This window comes from Canis aureus, chromosome 6 (assembly GCF_053574225.1).
Source record: "Canis aureus isolate CA01 chromosome 6, VMU_Caureus_v.1.0, whole genome shotgun sequence".
Lineage (NCBI taxonomy): Eukaryota > Metazoa > Chordata > Mammalia > Carnivora > Canidae > Canis > Canis aureus.
This window is the reverse complement of record NC_135616.1, coordinates 74662857-74683032: the sequence shown is the minus strand read 5'-3', so window position 1 is coordinate 74683032 and position 20176 is coordinate 74662857. Positions and strand designations below refer to the sequence as shown.

The 20176-nt window shown below is 42.9% G+C and overlaps 2 protein-coding genes across 5 annotated transcripts in view; both read left to right on the top strand.

Annotated features, from left to right (window-relative positions):
* Positions 1–15849, top strand: part of CR2 (complement C3d receptor 2) — a 32523-nt gene extending 16674 nt beyond the window's left edge. For 2 of the 3 annotated variants that reach the window (XM_077902264.1, XM_077902262.1), the window contains 14 exons: positions 43–219; positions 299–389; positions 684–760; positions 1711–2118; positions 2761–2937; positions 3012–3099; positions 3455–3537; positions 4210–4602; positions 5827–6012; positions 7436–7624; positions 8248–8271; positions 8954–9029; positions 12233–12341; positions 15142–15849. In XM_077902264.1, coding sequence (XP_077758390.1) covers positions 43–219; positions 299–389; positions 684–760; positions 1711–2118; positions 2761–2937; positions 3012–3099; positions 3455–3537; positions 4210–4602; positions 5827–6012; positions 7436–7624; positions 8248–8271; positions 8954–9029; positions 12233–12326 — 2063 coding nt within the window. In that variant the 3' untranslated portion in view covers positions 12327–12341; positions 15142–15849. The remainder of the gene's footprint in view (positions 1–42; positions 220–298; positions 390–683; positions 761–1710; positions 2119–2760; positions 2938–3011; positions 3100–3454; positions 3538–4209; positions 4603–5826; positions 6013–7435; positions 7625–8247; positions 8272–8953; positions 9030–12232; positions 12342–15141) is intronic. The other variant, XM_077902263.1, reaches the window with a different exon arrangement.
* Positions 15850–19482: 3633 nt separating this feature from the next.
* The window catches only part of LOC144316409 (complement receptor type 1-like), a 65287-nt gene continuing 64593 nt past the window's right edge, over positions 19483–20176 (top strand). Inside the window, exon 1 of one of the 2 annotated variants that reach the window (XR_013382366.1) lies at positions 19483–19759. Coding sequence is in view for 1 of the 2 variants with exons in the window: in XM_077902265.1 (XP_077758391.1) it covers positions 19585–19759 (175 nt within the window). In the remaining variant the exon portion in view is untranslated. The remainder of the gene's footprint in view (positions 19760–20176) is intronic. The other variant, XM_077902265.1, reaches the window with a different exon arrangement.

The following is a 20176-nucleotide window of genomic DNA, read 5'->3' as shown; positions in this document are numbered from 1 at the left end:
TTCTGCTGTTTATATAAGAAACTTTTTCTTCTTTTCCTTTAGAGTGCCAAGCTCCTCCTAAAATCCTCAATGGGCGAAAGGAAGATAGACACCTGGTCCGCTTTGACCCAGGAACATCCATAAAGTATAGCTGTGACCCTGGCTATGTGTTGGTGGGGAAAGAATCCATACTTTGTACCTCTGAGGGGGTGTGGACACCCACTGTCCCGGAATGTAAAGGTGCCAGGCTTTGGATATAGATGTTTTATGGTTTCGAGATTGCTTTGAACTGATTTCTCATCCAGGTCTCTTTTTCTAGTGGCGGAGTGTAAACCTATAGGAAACCAAGTCTTCGACAAACCCCAAAATGGATTTATTAGACCAGATGTTAACTCTTCTTGTGATGAAGGGTAAGTAAAGGCTGCCTCAGCCTGAGCCAGGTCTGCCTTATCGGCTCATGCTACAAGCTCTGTTGTCAGCATTTGTCTTAAAGACCCTTCCCTGTCACATGTTCGCAGAAGGGTTGATTGTGCTATTGTTGGGTGCATGGAAACGCTGCCTATGCGATAGATAGATGGTGCCAGTGCTGGCTATAGTTTTGTTCCTATTCCTGTCCTAAAAGTGAGGAGTCTGCTTTGAGCCAATAGCTCTTGCTTAGCTTAGTGGTCACCAGATGGCAAAACGACGTGGCTCTTTGTCTCTAGGTACCGGTTAGGTGGGAGTGTTTATCAGTCGTGTCAAGGGGCAATTCCTTGGTTTATGGAGATTCGTCTTTGTGAAGGTGAGTAGCAAAAATCATGGAGGACCTGAAACAGTGTGAGATGTATGCATTTCCTGGGAGATTTCTGTTTGAGCCCATGTTATGGAAATAGGAATATTAGGTTCTATTCGATTAACTTTGTCAGCAGTTCCAGTTGCACAGTTTTGCTGTTTTCTGCTGTCACCCCTTTCTACTTCATTGTATGCCAATCAATTTAAGCATACTTAGTTTCTGATTCTCTTTTGTGATTGAGGAGTTTAAGAATAATGAGGACAGTGAGTATATGAGCCACCATCTTTAATTTGAGGAATGCTGTAGTTTAGTGGAGAGAAAGGGGTTTGGTGTGGCAGATTCTGTTTCTGTTCCTTAATTTAACCTGGGGTAATTTATGTAATTTCTTAGAAATTCTAGCTTCTTAAAAATAAAATAAATAAATAAATAAATAAATAAATTAATTAATTAATTCTAGCTTCTTATCTGGAAAGTTAACCTAAGACTGCAAACTTCAATGTTATTAAATTCAAATGGTACTGTCCCTACTTTGTAGATGAGAAAATTACCTGTCGAAAGTAGATGCTCAGTTGACAGGGATTCTTGGCTAACCCATCATATCACCTCACCACAAAGATGATACTCTCTTTCTACCCCCTGTGCCTTTTATTAATCTGTTGGTTATTTTAAAAAAGCAATGATTTTAATTCCCAATTTACTACTGGACTTTACTGCCTCACAATATGATACTGAAGAACATGTTCACTTTTAACAAAGATTTCCATTACAAAAATCTCGGCTACAATGTCTGTTTAAATAGAATTTTACATACAGAATGAGCTTTGGTGTAACTCCTATCATCAAAACTCATCCATATCCTCCAAGAAACCTGATAACAATGGGTTCATAACCAGCTTCATTTTTCTTCTTCCGTGTTTAATACTGGAACAGAATTCGACAGTAAATTCTCATCTCTCCAGATATCACCTGCCCACCACCTCCTGTTATCTACAATGGGAAACACACAGGGAGTTCCTCAGAAAATGTTCCATATGGAACCATGGTCACCTACACGTGCAACCCCGGGCCAGAGAGTGGAGTGAAATTCAACCTCGTTGGGGAGAGCACCATCCATTGTACAAGCAATGACCAAGAGATGGGCACCTGGAGTGGCCCTGCCCCTTTCTGTAAACTTTCCCTCCCCACTTTCCAGTGTCCACCTGTCTATGTTGCAAACGGATACAAGATCTCTGGCAAGGAAGCCCCATATTTCTACAATGACAGTGTGGCATTCAAGTGTAATCGTGGATTTACTTTGAAGGGCAGCAGTCAGATTCGTTGCAAGGCTAATAATACCTGGGATCCTGAAATACCAGTTTGTGAAAAAGGTAAAGACCCAATGGGGGAAAAATGAGGTATTTATTTATTTATCATCTCCAATACAAAACTAGAGTCATGGAAAAAGACAAAGGTGCACAGATTACTATCCCATTTCTTCCATTCTGTGATCGAATGTCCTATGTGTTTTTATATGTTCTTCATGTAAATGCCCCTTTGGATCTGGGATGTATTCAGGGTAGATAATGAGAAGACTTTTTATGTTTTTATTTTTTTTCAAGTTTTTATTTAAATTCCAGTTAGTTAACATACAGTATAATATTAGTTTCAGGTGTACAGTGTAGTGATTCCACACTTCCATGTGACACCCAGTGTTCCTCACAAGTGCCCTCCTTCGTCCCCATCACCTATTTCCCCCATCGCCCCACCCACCTCTCCACTGGCCCACCTCTCCGCTGGTGACCATCAGTTTGTTCCTTATAGTTAAGAGTCTGTTTCTCGGTTTTCAAGAGGACTTTTTTAAAGGTGACTGGTTCCTACAAAAGAGCAGAAAACATTTGATAATTAGAGTTTCATAATCTTTGGCTTAAAAGTTTCAGATTGTCTGCTGTTCAGTGTTGTACACTTAATGTTCTTGTGTATAAATTCCTTTTTTTTGTTGTTGGTATTTATGTGGGGAGTTTTCTCTTCAGACTGCCAGCCACCTTTTGGGCTCCAGCATGGTCGGCATACAGGTGGAAACAGGGTCCTCTTTGTCTCTGGGATGACCGTAGACTACACCTGTGACCCTGGCTACTTGCTTGTGGGAAACAAATCCATTCACTGTATGCCTTCGGGAACTTGGAGCCCTTCTCCCCCTCGGTGTGAAGGTACTTTCAATTGCAGAGTTGTTTTTCTCTGTGATATCAGACATGCATACATAATTCAAACTTTGTTCTTCTAGAAGCACCATGTCAACCTGTAAGAGATGATTTTCAAGAGCTTCCCATTCAGTCACCTGTGATACCAGTTAATACATCCTGTCAAGATGGGTGAGTATGAGATGGTCCATTCTGAAAAGGGGTCCCCTCCTCTTTTGGGGCGTTAATTCTGTCCTCAAGTTGTCTTGATGACTCCTCCTAGAGGTCCCTCATTGTCCCATTCCTAGAGAATGTGAGGCTCCATTGGTCTAACTACATCTCTCTTTCAGTTCTTTCTTGACACGGAAATGGCTTTGCTGTGGAAAAACTCTATGTCTAAAGTAGTTTTCTTACTTGGAGGGCCAGGAGTTTTAGCTCCTGTCTGCTGACCTCTTCTTTAGAAGTGCCCCTGTACCTGTGCTTTAAGGAAGCTAGGTTGCAGAGATGTGATATTGAGAAGAGGAAATACAGTACAATCTCTCTCCAGGTACCGGTTGACTGGACATGCTTATCAGAAGTGTCAAGATGCCGAGAATAGGGTTTGGTTCCAAAAGATTCCACTTTGTAAGGGTAAGTCAGAAAAAAAAAATTGTCAGTGAGGTAGTAAGACAGGCCACTGAAGAACTAGCCTTATAGGTCCATAGTCTGTCTATATGTTCTATTTCATTGTACATAAGATAAGGCAACTCTTGCCGTGTTTGGTCGGCACTGGCATTGGGAAACAAAGTTGTCAAAGAGGAACTGAATATTTGCCATACATCTGCCTGCGATTTAAGAAAAAAAAATATAGCCTATGTTTCTGGTTTATGGGAGCATAGCTATATTTCTTCCTTTCTTAATGCTTTGTTTTCTGAATTGTTTTGGAATGAATATGTATTATTCATGTAGAGAATTAAATAACAGTGGTTTAAAAAAAATCTTATTTATTTGAGACAGAGAACACAAGTTGAGAGGAGGATTAGAAGGAGAAGCAGACTCCTCATTGAGCAGGGAGTCTGATGCGGGGCTTGATCCCAGGACCCTGGGACCATGACCTGAGCCGAAGGCAGACACTTAACCGACTGAGCCACCCAGGCGCCCCAATAATGCTGTTTTACAGGAAGCATAATCTGGGTCCCAAAATCTAAATTATTTTGTGGTCCCATGTAGTACATGCAGTTGCCTAGTTTTATTTGTGCCCGACTGAAGACTGTCCACCCTGGTGTGCTAGCTGAAGCAGAATTTCCTTAATCTCTTCTGCAGTTATTCACTGTGAGCCCCCACCCATGATTGAGCATGGAAGACCTAGGGGCGTGATGGCAGAGCACTTTCTGTATGGAAATGAAGTCTCTTATGAATGTGACCAAGGATTCTCTCTTCTGGGAGAGAAAAATATACGATGCATAAGTGACCCTAAGGGACATGGATCTTGGAGTAAACCTCTCCCGCAGTGCTTAAAACCTCCTCCTGTGACCCACTGCCCTAACCCAGAAGTCAAACATGGGTACAAGCTCAACAAAACTCATGCTTCATATGCCCACAACGACACGGTATATTTTGCCTGCAATGCTGGCTTCATCATGAACGGCAGTCATGTGATTCAGTGCCATACCAATAACAAATGGATGCCAGGTGTACCGACTTGTATCAAAAAGGGTAAGATATTTTAAGGAACAAAGTGTGGGCTATTGCCCAGAATGAAGAAAAAGGGTTTTGAATCTACACTGACCATTCAGACTATAGGAAAGCATGTGAGAGCAAAGGCAATCTCGTTGTTTTATAAGACACCTGCCTTATCTTTTTATCTCATCCTTTCCCCCCTTCCCTTTTTTTTGAGATTTTATTTATTTATTCATGAGAGACGGGGAGGGGCGGGGCGGGGGGGGGCAGGGCACAGACACAGGCAGAGGGAGAAGCAGGCTCCATGAGGGAGCCCAACGTGGGATTCGATCCTGGGACTCCAGGATCACGCCCTGAGTCAAAGGCAGGCGCTAAACCCCTAAGCCACCCAGGGATCCCCCCCTGCCCCTTCTAGATATGTTGAGCAAAAGTACATGAGAAGATGATGGTTAACTTCCAAACTGATGGAGTCTCTGAAATTTATTCTTTTTACTAATAATTTTTTAAAAAACACATACTTTTGGGAGGGCAAGTATTTGGCAATAATATTGCTTGATAATTTGATATTTAAGGCTGTGATACCAGCCAGAAAGAGAACTTGGGGTTTGTGGAGAGGAATGCTAGCCCTCAAACCCATCGAATTGTCTTTCCTGTCATTTTAGTTATCACTTGGAAGCTTTATTCCTGTCAATAACTGTCTACAAAAGAGGCTGCCAGTCGGTGCCCCAAGAACTGAATTCAGCTCACCAGAATGGTTTTCTCATCCTAAGTGAAACCCATTTGCACAGCCCAGGATAAACAGTGAATGTGTAACACAGTGAGGGCCCCCTTTGCTTTCCTGTAAGGCACCTGTATCTGGAACCAGGCGACGGCTGCCATTTTCAGGACAAATGCTCTCTGGTCATAAGTGGTGGCTTTGCTTCCTGGTTCCTGGAAGCATTTGGAGTGTCAGACCCTTAAACTACAGCTTCTGAGCTATTTAAGGGGTAAAGGGAAGAATACTATTAGCTAATAGATGACGATCGTGGGCCACGACCACTGACCTTTCATTATGTTACTTTTGACATTATTCTTCAAATCACATATATGTAGGCAATGCAAATTTCTGTCCAGTGCCGCTTGGTTTCAGTGGAATGAATATTTCTGGATACCAATTAGTTGGCTTATATCCTACCTCTCAGTTTGGTGTCACCCACAGATAGTGCTGGCTGTATGTTCCTCTGTGCTATATTAAAGATCCTTTTTTTATTGGTGTCTAAGCTTTCATAGGATGTCAACTTCCACTTAAGATACCCAATGGGAATCATACCGGTGGGGATATAGCTCGATTTTCTCCCGGAATGTCAATCCTCTACAACTGTGACCAAGGCTACCTGCTTGTGGGAGTGGCACTCCTCCTTTGCACACATGACGGAACCTGGAGCCAACCTGCCCCTTATTGTAAAGGTGTGGTGTTTATTACTCTCTTGTTTTTTCAATCAAATTTCTCCCAAATAGGCATTCAGTTAGGTACCTTCAACTTAAAATAGACAAATAAATGCATTAATTGGACCATTTATTTAATGCATTTAATTGGATGGATTCAATTGGATGAATACACTAGTTAGTCTGCATACCACAAAATAAGAAAAAATGACTTAGGGTATAGCTTATCTGAGGAGTGATCACTTACATAGTCCTTTAAATATAGAAAATTGAAGTACTTATACAAATTAAACAACCAAAGTGCAGGCTGAATTTACACTGTAGTTGTAGTTATGAGTGTGCGTTTGGCAAAATACTGATAAAAACGTAATGATTTTGTCAGTATGTTTCCTCTGAGTGGTGGTGGAATTACAGGTAAGTCAATTGGAGAAGGACAAACATTATATGTTCTCATTCATTTGGGGAATATAAATAATAGTGAAAGGGAATATAAGGGAAGGGAGAAGAAATGTGTGGGAAATATCAGAAAGGGAGGCAGAACATAGACTCCTAACTCTGGGAAACGAACTAGGGGTGGTGGAAGGGGAGGAGGGCAGGGGGTGGGGGTGACAGGCCCTGAGGGGGGCACTTGACGGGATGAGCACTGGATGTTATTTTGTATGTTGGCAAATTGAACACCAATAAAAATAAATTTATTGTAAAAAAAATAAAATAAAAAGGAATTACGGGTCTATATCTTTTTTTGATAAAAGCTTCAGAATTTCATTTTCCAAACATAAATAATGCATATGAAATAGGAGTAGTGAGTTAATACCTCGTATTTATTGGGCACTCTTTACAAAATGCCAGAAACTGCTCACATCTTACATGCATTATCTCCTGATCATCTTCCTGAGAACCTTGTGAAGTTGGTGCCATTCTTATTCCTGTATGACACATGAGGTCTTGGTAGAATGGAGAGACCTGTAACCTACCCAATGTCACACAGCTGGGAAGTCCTAGAGTCATGACCCAAATCCAAAATCTCCCACTATTGCCCCCTCCATGGCAAGATGAAAGAAGAAATGAGTAAGTGTGTTCACATCTGGACAATTATAGGGTAAGGATGGAGCAGATGAACTAGTCATTCAGAATTCTTAATATTACCCACTCAGCCCTTCCGTTTCTCTAAGAGGCCATTAAAATTATCCAACACTATTAGTTTAGAAACTAAAGCACAAAGAAGAAAAATAATCTGGCTTAAACTATCTAAAGGTAATTGAGATTGATGGTTGACACAGAAATAACTCTGCCTAGGATATAGCCTTTTGTGTTACCACAGTGAGGCTTTCCTTACTGAGAATGAATGTAGTTGGGTTTGTAACCCTTTCCATTCAGGGCACTCTCCTTTCTTGAGAAAAGGCTAAAATATGACCCAGCTTCAATTAGCTTTCTTTCATTTCAGAGGTAAACTGTAGCTCCCCAGAGTATATTAATGGAATCCAGAAGGGGCTGGAGCCTGGGAAAATGTATCAATATGGTGCAGTTGTCACTTTGGAGTGTGAAGAGGGGTATACCCTGGAAGGCAGTCCCCAGAGCCAGTGCCAGGATGATCATGGATGGAACCCGCCCCTGGCTGTCTGCAAATCACCAGGTAACTGCAGAAGGCTTCCACACATGTGGCTCTTACTTGTCTCACTGGAGAGAAGAGAGTGAAAGGTGGCCCTCGATGTCAGGGACCTGTAGGTTTTAAATCAATATGGGTCTATGACCAGTGCTACAGTATTGGGCAAATTTGAAGTTAGTGGTCTATTCTAGAAAAAAAACAAACCTTTCTGAGGATGGGGAAAGTAAGGAAAGAAGTATTAACTTATAAGGTGCAAAACAACAACCTAACATTTTGAAAGGAGTCATTACTGAGGTTTCCCTTGATGCATCTTGATTTGTAAGTACTTACCAATGTGACAAGGACCTCCAAAGAGTATGAAGCACAAACTTTTAGAGCAGTTCATATTTGCATTCTAACCCAAGAAATCTCTGATTATCAAATTGAGTATGTTGGCTTTTTTCATTCGTGAACTATCCCAACTTAAAGTGATATTTAAGTGTCCAGTGAATTGTTACATAAAAAATGAAGGAAGAATGCATACAATCCAGGGTCCATATGCTCTTTGAGCATATTTCGAGAGAAAGGAGCTGTGTGTTATCTTGGGGCTTTGGGGGTGCACTGGAGCATACACCTAGACTAATATTTTCATGATTTTGTATTCTCCTTAGCCTCACTTGCTCCTCTTCTTAGTGGTAAGTTTTCTTAAATATTTGAATTAAATTTCTAATGATGTTTTATTTTTAAAAAAATATGACATTTGACATTCTATATCCTGCTATTATTCTTGTTTTTCACTTTAGCTCCTAGGAAATTCTCCTTTTTGGGGTTTTAATGGTCTTTTCATATGTACTGCCTATTACAAACTGACAGTTTTGAATAGAGTTGACTAAATGATTTTAAAAGCCCAGTTTTTAAATTGACAGTTTAGTTTATATTAACTTTTGATCTTTTGCATGATTTGGTACTATCAAACAGGGTGACTTATTCTGCAGCAGCAAAACAGATTTTACAACTGAGAGGTAAATGTTGTTATGCTACATCATGGGATCCTTGTGTCTTGAGCTCCTAGTATCATATCACCCCAGTAACAAGAATATTATTAATAAAACTGAAAGGGACAGAAAAGCTCAACAGACACTTGACTAGAGCCCTGTGGTCAAATGCTTGGTGCCTTAGATTAAATGTGAACTGGGCTGGATCAGAAAAAACTTAAGTCCAAGTATGATTATTTAGGAATTTAACATTTATATGACTGACAAAGGATAAGTATAAAGTCACATAACAATTTCCCCACCACTAGGAATAGTCCCACAATCCCTTCAAAGCAATATAGGTCACAATTTTCTGGCATTTGATACTTGTTTTGTTTTCTAGGTCTTTCTGCAGGTTCAGTACTTCTTATATTCTTGATTGGTGTCACCTTATGCACAATATTAAAACACAGAGAACGGTAAGTTCAGTGCATGATTGGCCAAAAGGCACAAAAGGTTTCGGCTTCTTGCCTGAAACTAAACTCAGAAGCACAAGTTATATGACACGAATATTGTAGTATGGTAACTGGAGTAAGGGACCTTGTGCCATATAGAAGAAAGCCCTCTCTGTGAGAACTTAAAAAATATCACTTGTTTTATTTGAATGAAGTTCATTCAGATGGTTTATAATTTTAAAATCTAGGAAATTAAAATTTAAAAAGTCCCAGTGATAACAACTGCAAATACTTTGGTATATTCCTATCTGATCTTTTATTCTTTCTCTTTCTCTTTTTGACTAAAATTTTGACATTATAATCCCCTGCTTTAATTTTTTTAGTTTGGCTTTTGTCTCTTATATCTTTATGTTGTGTTTTCTTTTTTAGTTATTTAATACTATATTGTCCTATGTATTTCTATATCCTGGAAATTTTAGATTGCTTCCACATTTATTTTGGTAATAAATAAAGATACTAGAAACAACTTCAAATAAATCTTTTTCCACATCTACTTATTTCTGTAGCATAGATGTAGAATTACTAAGGATAAGAGTATGAACATTTAAGATACCTAATAAATATTGCCAAATGACTTCCCAGAAAGTTTATTCTAACTTGACCATATATCAAATAATTAATATATTTTGATATGTTGTATTTCTGGACTTCTTTTCCTGCTGTATAGATCTGTCCTTCTATCTCAAATTCATTTATGTCTAATTAATATGGCTTTCTGCTGTTATATGGTAGGGCAGGAATACCTTTGCTATAATTTTTTAGGATTTTCCTTTCTATTCTCTTCTGTTTGTTCTTACCATGTGATTTTTAGATCATTTGGCATTTCCAAAAAACATATGTTGTGATTCCATTTAAGTCTATGGATTAGTCTGTGAGAAATTGACATCTTTTCTGTAATATGTTCCCATTCACAGTTGTGAAATGCCTGGTATGGGCATTAGACATGAAGGGGCTATGTTGATACTATGTACTCATGGCACCTGTGAACCTGAGGCATTTGTTCTAAGCCTGCCAGACCTGGGCACCTCCGGTTCACAGGTGCCATCACAGTTATATCAAATCACTTATGTGGTTCTTACCATACAAGAGTCTTAAAAGGGTCTACAATTGTGATATACTTTAGACTGTAATGTTGACCAGAAGATGTATCCCATAATCTTTGTTTAGTGAAAGACTTCAGGAAAAAGAGTGTTCTATGACCAAATAAGATTGGGAAGGTACTACATGCTGTATTTTTCTCATGAAAATTCACAATAATCAAGAGCATATTTCAGGTCCTCTAGGCAGGAAGCTTGTTTAATTTTATTTTTATACCAGAATTCCCCAAACTAATTGGACCACAGAACTCTTTTTCTCATTTAATGCTTTCTCATCCCATGGAACTAAGGTTTCATTTAACAGTCACTGGGGATCCTAGAAAGGTGGGCAGGAATTAGAGCATCAAAAGCCCCACGTACCATGACAAGGAGTTGGGGTCTATCCTGTAGGATCTTAAGGTAAAATAATATGTTCAGATATGCATTTTCAACAGGAGGGCCAGGACCGGGTTCTCCACTAAAGTAGTAGTGGGGGGGGGGGCGTGGGGATCGAGAGCTATCCTCGCCACTAAGGAAAGAGGATTTCCAGGACTTAGGACTTGCCAGATACAGGGAGAAAGGGACGAAAAGAATGATTCATGTGGATTGGATCCAGTGGTTCACCAATAGAGAAGATGGGCAGTTTTGTGTAGAAAGAGGAGTTCAGTTGTGCCCTATTACCTTGGGGCACCTACAAGGTAAAACTCCAGAAAAAGGCCTGGACTCAGGTAGGCAACATTTATTAACTCCCATTTGAAGCCTTGTGACCAAGAAGAACAAAAAAGGTATGAATAGGGATGAGGACAGGTCTCAGCAGGACAGTAAAACCTAAAAGGGAGTAAAGGAAGGAACAGTCAGAGGTAGGAGGAGAATTAGGAAGGAGGAGTTTCACAGAATTCAAGGGAAATGAGGGTCTTCAGGACAAAAAAAAAAAAAAAAAAAATGGAGATGTCATTTACATGGCTTTCCTCACAGGAAGTTAGAAGATAATTTTAGCCAAGAGTTATTGGAAATTTAAATAAATAGAAAATGTGGCCTCTATCTCTTTCCTTCATGCTCCTAAGTTTGTTATCAGAGGATTACACATGTAGGAAAATTGGCAAACTTTAGGAATGCCTACAAGTTGAAATAATTTATGATGTTCCTGGCAGATTATTAAGTTTATGAATATGATTATATCAAATACTCTGTTTAAGTGCCCTCATTGATATAAACCAAACATATATGCTAAACTGTATTCCTAAGCATCCCTCATTTGTTTTATTTCTAATTTGTAACGGACTTCAATTTACTTTCTAGTTGATATAGACATTTGAGCTGCCTTAAATACTTTCTGTAAATGAGATGAGTCATTGGTCACCCAGAAATGTTGTCTAAGTAACAAAATTAAATAATTCTAAAGGCCACTCAAACATTTAAGAGGCACCATTCTTAATGTACACCACTTATGTTTATAAGCTGACCTTTTAAATATGGTATGAGCCACATGCTCTCTATGTACCTTTAGCAGAAATCTTGCTTCTTCAGTAATTTTGTAATACCTTATTTCTGAATTCCACATGATAGTGTAATCACATTTTACTGCCTTTTGCTAATTTTGGCTAAGTGGTTTTAGAAGCACAGTAAAGCATATGGGCTTTCAAGGAGTAAAAGTAATATTGTCCTCTTAAAAAATCACAAGGATTCTGAATTTAACATCAAATATAAGAATTTCCCCTTAAGTTACATTGAAAGACTGTGCCCCAAAAAGATAAATTTGTGGTCATGTCCTAAAATAAAAGCTGCTTTTTGATTGATTTTTTTCGAACTGTGGGTCATATTTATGTCATTGAGGGTCTTGGATCTGGAGTAAAGCTACCTAATATCAACTTCTGACATGGACATTTGTCATCTTAGCGAGTTATTTTTATGAGCTCTTCCAAACAATAGGGGTTATAGTGATTATCTTCTATGATACTTAGGACAACAAAATGAATCATTCATGAAAAGTACTTCTCATGTGATGGGAATTATGGAAAACAAACAACTATAACATGTTTATAGTAATCATGCCAGTGAGTAAAGAGTTTACTTTTTTCTTTTTCCATTTAGCAATTATTATACAAATCAAAGCCCTAATGAAGGAAATCTTCATTTAGAAACACGAGAAGTATATTCTATGGATCCATACAACCCAGGAAGCTAATCAGAAGACAAACTGGTATCTAATGAAATTGAAATATTTCTATTCATTTCTATGTCAAAATGTCTTCAATTTATATTTATCAATAATCATAGTACTAAATATGTATGGTTCTATTGCACAAGTCTTTAGTAATCAAGCACAGAAATCGCTAATTACCTACTTCGTATTGCTAATTAATGCCCCTAGGGTTTTTTTATTCATTCATCCATTCTACAAATACTGAACACATATCATAATAATTAAGAATAAAATAAAAAAAGAGGATGAAAAGTATTTTGGAGAAAAATAAAGCAGAAAAGGAGCTAGAGCAGAGTAATTGGAGGGGAAGTCCTCACTAAGAAAATGGCGTTTGAGCAAAGACTAGGATGGAGTAAGGAGGCGGCCTTATTGGTGGTAGAAGAACATTCCAGGAAGAAAGAACAGCAGGTGCAGAGACTATAAGGTAGTGTGTGCCTGCTGTGTTGGAGGTACAGCAAGGAGAGCAGCGTGGCCTAGTTGAACTGACCAAGGGAGAGAGAGGTGGGGATGAAGTCAGAGAGGGGGTAAGGGGAGGAGGGTGAGGAAGATATATAGAGTATGCTAGGTCACTGTAATGGGCTTGATGTGTATTCTGAGATGGAAACAAAAAGAGGGTTTTAGGTGGAGGAGAGAATGGTCACCTTAAGTGTTCTGTGAAGAATTGAGTGTGGGAAGCTGAAGGTGGAAGATGGGGAGCCAATGAAGACTTTATCACAATTATCTAGGCAAGAAGCTGTGAGTGGCTACCACCAGGCTGGGGAGAAGAGGCCAGCATCTGTATTTTTAAGATAGTGACAGGAGGATTTGCTGGCAGTTTGTAAGGGAGGAGGTGGTGATGATGGTAGGGTTGTTTTTTGTTTGTGTGTGTGTGTGTGTGTGTGTGTGTGTGTTTGGCCTGCCAACCAGAAGGATGGAATTGCTGTTAATTAGGATGACTGACAATGTGATAAAAGCAGGATTAGGGAGAAAAACCAGGAGTTTCCCTTGGAGATGTTAGAAATGAGACCTCTAATAGGCCTCCATGGAGAGGTATCAAGAAGGCAGCTGGGTGTACCAGTCTGTATTTCAGAGAGTAGGTCCAGGCTCACGACCTAGATTTGGGCCTTGTCAGCATATGGATGGATGCAATAATGAAAGCAAGTAAGATGGGCAAGGGAGTGAAAGGGGCCAGAAGAAAGGTCTGTGTGCCCGGCCTTGGGTCCCTCCACATCAGGAATCACACAGTGTGAGAGGGAACCAGCAAAGGGGCGAAGCAGCAGCCTGTGACACAGGGGCAACCCCCGAGAGCATGGTGTGGTAAACGTCATGTGAAGAAAGAAGTCTGAGGAGGAGGGAGTGACCAACTCTGTCAAATGCTACTGACTGATCAAGAGCAGTAGTGAATACCGACCCCTGTGTTTGCAGCACAGGAATCGTTGGTGGACTTGACAAGAATCATTTTGGTGAAGAGGAAGGAGACAAACTCCTGATGGAGGTCAGCTTAAGAGAGAATGAAAGGAGATAAATCGGAGGTCTCAGCTGTAGACCCCTCTTCCAAGGAGGTTTTCTACAAAGAGGCACCGATGGAGGGAGCAGATGGCAAGAGTAAGAAGGAAGATCCCAGGAACCACCCACTCTTAAAGAATGGAGAAACCGCAGCCAGGCCACCATTTCCATATGCTGATGAGAATGATCTAGTAGGAAGGGGGAAATGATGACAGGAGAGAAAAGGAAGAATTGCTGGAGCAACATCTGGATAAGCGAGAAGGGAGGGGGTCGAGTGCTCCAGCCCGGAGGCAGAGCTTCGATGGGAGTGTGGCCTCCCCAACAGAAGAGAGGGCGGGCGGTGCAGGTGCAGATGCTCCTGTGGAAGTTCTCTTCTGGCGATTGTGTTTTCTCAGTGGCTAGAAAGCAAGACAGTCACCTGACTGGGAAGGGAGATGGTAGGGTTTTAAGGAGAAAAGAGAAGGCACCGAAGAGTGAGTCACTGTGGGAGTTGAAGATGGAATGACAAGGAGCACAGGAAGCTTGGCAGAGAACATGGAGGGTCCCCCTAAGGTCCCCAGGACTTGTCTGCCAAGCCCAGGCATGGTGCTGAGCATCTCTCCTGCCTTATCTCCGTTTTCCCTCCCTACACAGTGAAAGGTATCAGCCCGAGGTGAGCATACAGCATCCAAGATGAGAAAACTGAAGCTAACCTATTGGCCAACGGTCTCGGAATCAGTAAGAGGCGAAGGTTTGAATTCAAGCTCAAATCTGCCTTCAGACTGCTTTCTCCTACAGACTCTATAAAGATACCACCTCTGCCCTCCTGGAACTTATTTTAGTATCAAGAAATAGACATTTACATGTGATAGTGTAAGAATAAGAACCACAAACAAGTTACAGAAAAACTGCTGTGGTAGTTGAGGAAGAAAAGATCACCTGCTGCCGGGGAGTCATGGAAGAGGAAAGGGGAACAGGGGAGACCAGGCCAGAGTGATGTCTAAACCCAAACCACTGGGGATCGAAGTAATGCTAGGACATCCATATTTGTTGAATGAATGCATGACTGAGTAAGAGGGAGACTCTTGCTTCAATTTCTCCCTCATGTAGTATTATTCGTATTTATCAATATGAACTTTATTATTTGCTTCAGATCGTGTTCTCTGAAGAAGGGGGCCTCTGGAGGGAATGCTATCTTCTAGGAGGCTTGATGCTCTATTGGTTATAGCACTTAGCATTGGTGCCTAGAGAACGTGGACGCTGTCATTGTTTAAACACTAAGGTGCACACCTGCCCTTCATGCTGCCTCCTGAACCGAAATTCTCTATTTCAGTGTGCCTCGTTGTCTGGATCCAGCTGAACACAGGTGGAGAAGAAACCATGTGGACATGAGCAAGTCTACATGTATGGTCTCAACACCAGGGAAACGACTTGATAAGCTATAACTTTCCATGTGCACTTATTCCCAAGCAGGACGAAGAAAGTTTCCTGGTAATAAAGCTGGGGGCCCAGTTTCACTGCTGCATGCTCTTCAAGGACTTTGGGAAGTCTCCCCTGTAATGTGCCTGGAACCAAGCCATGGCTATGGTGACTCCGAAAGTGTCCCCATTTTAAGGAAGGCAGTAAAAAGAGCGGTCCTGTCTTGACTCCTCTTTTGTAATCAGCATACTTGCCATTATCATATACTTCTGGTAATAGTGTGCTTTTAATTATTTAAGCAAAGTAGAGAGCATTTCACGTGGTTACGATGGGCATACTTTTGTTGCGAAGCCTAATTTTATTTTCATCATAGCATTATGCTCCCATACGGTTAAACATTTCACTTTTGTTTCCACGTGGGTTTGAGGTTTTTATCACAATATATACTTTGCCTTTCCATAATCAGTAATTACAACTTGCACATTTTTTTTCCCCATTATGGGAGTCAGGTTTTAATCGTTAAGGTTTTGGTGTACAAATTCAGGCTTTGGATAGTTCCTTGGCCATTCCTTTAAAAATGTATATAGTAGTTACTCAAATAAATTTTATCTTTGAACAAAAACACTTGCCTTCTATGTTTGTTGTTCCCCTAGAGTTAATGAGCTCTCGTCTTAGGGTTTTTATTTTAATTCCATTTAGTTAGGGTTTTTAGAGTTCCCAAATTAACATTTATGCATTCTGGATCCCACCACTTCGCCGTGTTAGCCAAGTCTCAATCCACAAACTCAGCTCCCTCATCTTAGATTGGCTCTTCTATTTGTCTAGCCAACGCCTTCCCATAGCCCCCTCCTACCACACTCTAAATCCAGCTGCCAGTATTCCTTGTTCTAGCACTTATACTATTGAGCAAATAAAATCTTGCTCACTGAATCCCACAAATTTCTCTCACCATCTTCTAGACTATTCTGTTTGGCATCCTTGAGGGGTCTTTTAAATATATAGAGAGAGCATAAAGTTTGCCATCTTAACCATTTTTAAGTGTACAGAAGTGTTAGGTATATTCACATTGTTGTCCAACAGATTTCCAGAACTTTTTCATCTGACAAAACTGAAATGCTGTATCCGTTAAACCGTAACTCTGCATTCCCCTCTTCCTCCAGCCCCCCGCAGCCACCATTCTCCTGTTTCTCTGAACTTGACTACTTTAGATACCTCTTATATGTGGAATCATTCAGTGTTTGTCCCTCTGTGACTGGTTCACTTCACTTAGCACAGTGTCCTCAAGGTTCCTCCATGTTGTAACCTGTGGAAGAACTTCCTTCCTTTTTTGGGCTGAATGATCTTTCCGTGCATGTATGGACCACATTTAGTTCATTCATCTGTCAAAGGATATGTAGGTTGTTTGCACTGTGTGGCTTTTGTGCATGACGCTGCTACGACTGATGGCGTGCAAAATAGCTCTTCAAGACCCTGCTTTCGGTCCTTTTGGATACGTACGCAGAAGTGGGATGTGGCTCAGTATCTTCTATTCATTCACAACCAGTCCTCCTCTTATTCCTCTGTTGGTTCACCTTAAGCTGTCTATCCCACTCCACCTCATCTCCATTCTCCTTCCTTCTCTTAGTAGATGATGAAAACCTCACAGGGTAATAACTCCCTCTACCTCCTCTCCCTGCACTTCTCTTGCTTCACCCAAAATACCCGCCTCTGGCCTGTATGGCTTCTTTAGCTTCTGTGAGTCTGGGGACTGTGAGAGGGGTGACAGCAGAGAAGGCTGTTGTGAGCTGGGAACTAGACCTCCATGGCATGATGGGAGAAAGCAAATGTCAGGAGATCGGCGCAAAAAGAAGTGGTAATGAGTTAGGTGCTCTGCTAGCTTGTGATGTAAGGCTGGGGAGTTGGATCTTCCATTCCCCTTTCATCAGCCTACCATGTTCTGACTTCCCCTTCCATTGCTCTGTGGAGAATGATTTAAAAGGACGATATCAAATCCCTGAGAGATTGCTATCGGGTACATTCAAAAGGAGATGTAATATGATCAAAGTAAGTATTTCTTGCAATAGAGTCATGGGAGAGAGCCTAAATATGCAAACTTCTAGAAAATAAGAAACACATCTGGCCTTTGGGGCACTTCCCTTTCTCACCTAGCTGAGGCTCGAGGACGAGGGACAAATGAAGTAAGGCCGTGTTCTAGAATGCTTGTGTGAGCTGAGGCTATACACGCTGAGTGGTACAAGTTTGCTGGATTGTGTGTATGTAGGTCTCCATTAGTGAAGCTACACTGAAGAGGGAGAGCAGTTTTCCACCCTGAGCAGCTTTTCCCCACCAGGAATCACAACTCTGCACGGAGGAGAGAAGGACTAATACATTTACTGAAATATCTGCCATGCTACCTCCCCACCCCTTCCCTTCCTCCCCTCTCTGCAGCCTGTGACCTATGCAATCATTCCACTCTCCAGGCAACTCGTTCCAACTCTTGAGTCTTGACCCACAACTGACTCTATTTTTAACTGATTTTTAAATCGGGGGTCCTTATCTTCGGGGCCACAGACCTTCAAAGGTTCGTGGCTAGAACTAAATTTCAGTATAACCCATTTCCTTTGTAAGCCTAGGTACTCCATTTTATGCATTAAAAAATTAATTCTGAGAAGGGGTCCATGCACTTGGCCAAAGAAGCAAAGGGGTCCTCCATACACAAAAATATTAAAAGCCAAGAACCACCTATGAACCACAGCCTGATGTTTCCACCCTGATCTTCCTATCATTTATTCTACATGTTCCCACTTGACAGTAACATCAATTCCTGAGATTTTAACTCTCTTCCACCCATTTCCTTTTCAAAAGGCTGACTGTTTGACTTTTCTGGAAGTCCAGTGTTATCAACAAATTATATTCCCAATCGTTTCTTAGAACATTGCCACACTTCCTTGGCTCCTCACTAAAACTCCATCTGTCTCGGGCCCAACTCCTTCTCCATTAAAAAAAAAAAAGTCCTTCAACACTTCCCCTTGTTCAAGTCACCCTCTCTCTCCCATATGGTTCTTATTGTAACAAGTTACCTTGTAGCCAAAAATGACTCATTTATTCTTTTACAAGCCTGGAGGTCAGAAATCCATAATGTATCTTATGGGGCTAAGACCAAGGTGTTGGCAGGTGTTGGTTCATTCTGAAAGCTCCAGGGGGAGACAGAATCTGTCTCCCTGGCCTCTTGCAGCTTCTAGAGGTGACCGTCGTTCCTTAGCTCATGACAGCATCTCCCCAGTCTTGCCTTCGGTTACTACCTTCTCCAGCTCTGATCTAGTGCCTCCCTCCACAAGGACCCCTGTGATTACCCACCAGGGTAATCCAGGACCGTCTCCCAACTCAAAACCCTTAATCACCTCTGCAAAACCCCTCTTGCCACTTACTAAGCACAGACGCTGATCTGCAGGGAATCAGGATGTGGACACCCTCAGGGGCCGTTATCCAGCCCACCGCCCAGCCTCATTTCCCTCAGCCTTGAATTCTTAACCCCTGCTTCAAATTTGTCCTTCCTGCACGTTTTTTTTTTTTTAATTTCAGTAAATAGCACCATCATTTGTTTTGAAGCCTGAAGCCCTCTCTACAGCTTTCTTTCTTTTCCTCACCACTAACTTTAGGAAAGGAGGTAACCCAAATCCAATGCCTGAGGACGTTTTGTTCATTCTGCCTCCAAAATGTTCACTGTCCACCATGGTGCAGTCAAGGCCACTGCCAAATCTCATCTGGATGATGGCAACACCTCCTTGCGCCTTATTCCAATCTAGTCTCCCAGTGGTATAGACAAGCCTACTTTAAAAATGCAAATGTGAATAAGTCACTGGGTCATTTTTTTCCCCCTAACGGCTTGGCACAGCTCAATTCAACATAGGGGACTGGGGTTTTCTGTTTCCCGGCCCCTGCGCATGCTGCCCCCAGCTGGGGCTCCAGCACAGCAGCCCCTGGCCTTTGGGTCGCAGAGGGAAGGTGGCCCTGGGCGTCTGGAAGCCAGGCCTGGAGAACCCGCCGCCTGCCCCGGGCCGCGCATCCTCTCCACGCCCACCGCAGCCCCCAGCCCAGGCATCACCATGCGTGGCTCCTGTGCGCGGGTCCCTAAGCGGGTGCGTGGAAGCGAAACTCGGCGCAATTGGTTAGAGACCATGCAAATGAGGGATGAACGAGACCTCGCCCGCGCGCGAAGGGGAAGCGGCGCCCAGGCTCGTGCCCCCGCCTCCCGCGCAGCGCTGCCCAGACCGCGGACGCAGGGCGCGCTCTGGGCTCTCGGCGGGGCGGCCGGTGCTGCCCTTGAGGTCGCGCCTGCACCGGCAGGTGCCCGCGGAGGACGGGAGCCCCGCGGAGGATGGGAGCCCCGCAGAGGGCGGGAGCCCCGCGGAGGATGGGAGCCCCGCAGAGGGCGGGAGCCCCGCGGAGCACGGGAGCCCCGCGGAGCAGGAGCCCGCAGGAGGCCCCGCGGTCCCGCCCGGGAGGAGCTCTCCCCGCGTTCCTGGTGCTGCTCGCGCTGCCCGAGGCCTGGGGTGAGACGCGGGGCGGGGCTCTCGGGTCCCTAGCGCGGCGGGGGTGGAGGGGGAGTCCCGGGCCCCCCGCTTGTGCAGGACCCTGGTGGGCTCCGGGTGACCGCGGCCATCCCCCCCTCATCCCCTGGCGGGGCTCGGGATGTGCGCGCAGGTGCCCCGGGCGCCCTCGACAGTCCCCGCCCTCGCGTGGGGGACCCCAGCCCTCTCTTGCAAGGAGAGGGGCCCGGGGGAGGCGGCCAACGTGGGTTCGAACCTGAGCATGTTCTCAGCGGCAAGGGAGGCTCCGCACCTGTCGCAACTGTCGGTGGTGTGTGCTTCCTCTTCTGGGCGGTGGGGACGCGATCAGGGCGCCGCCTGTCCCTTCAATAGGCTCTGCCCCGCCCCCCCCCCCCCCCCCCCCCCCCCCCCCGGGCTTGA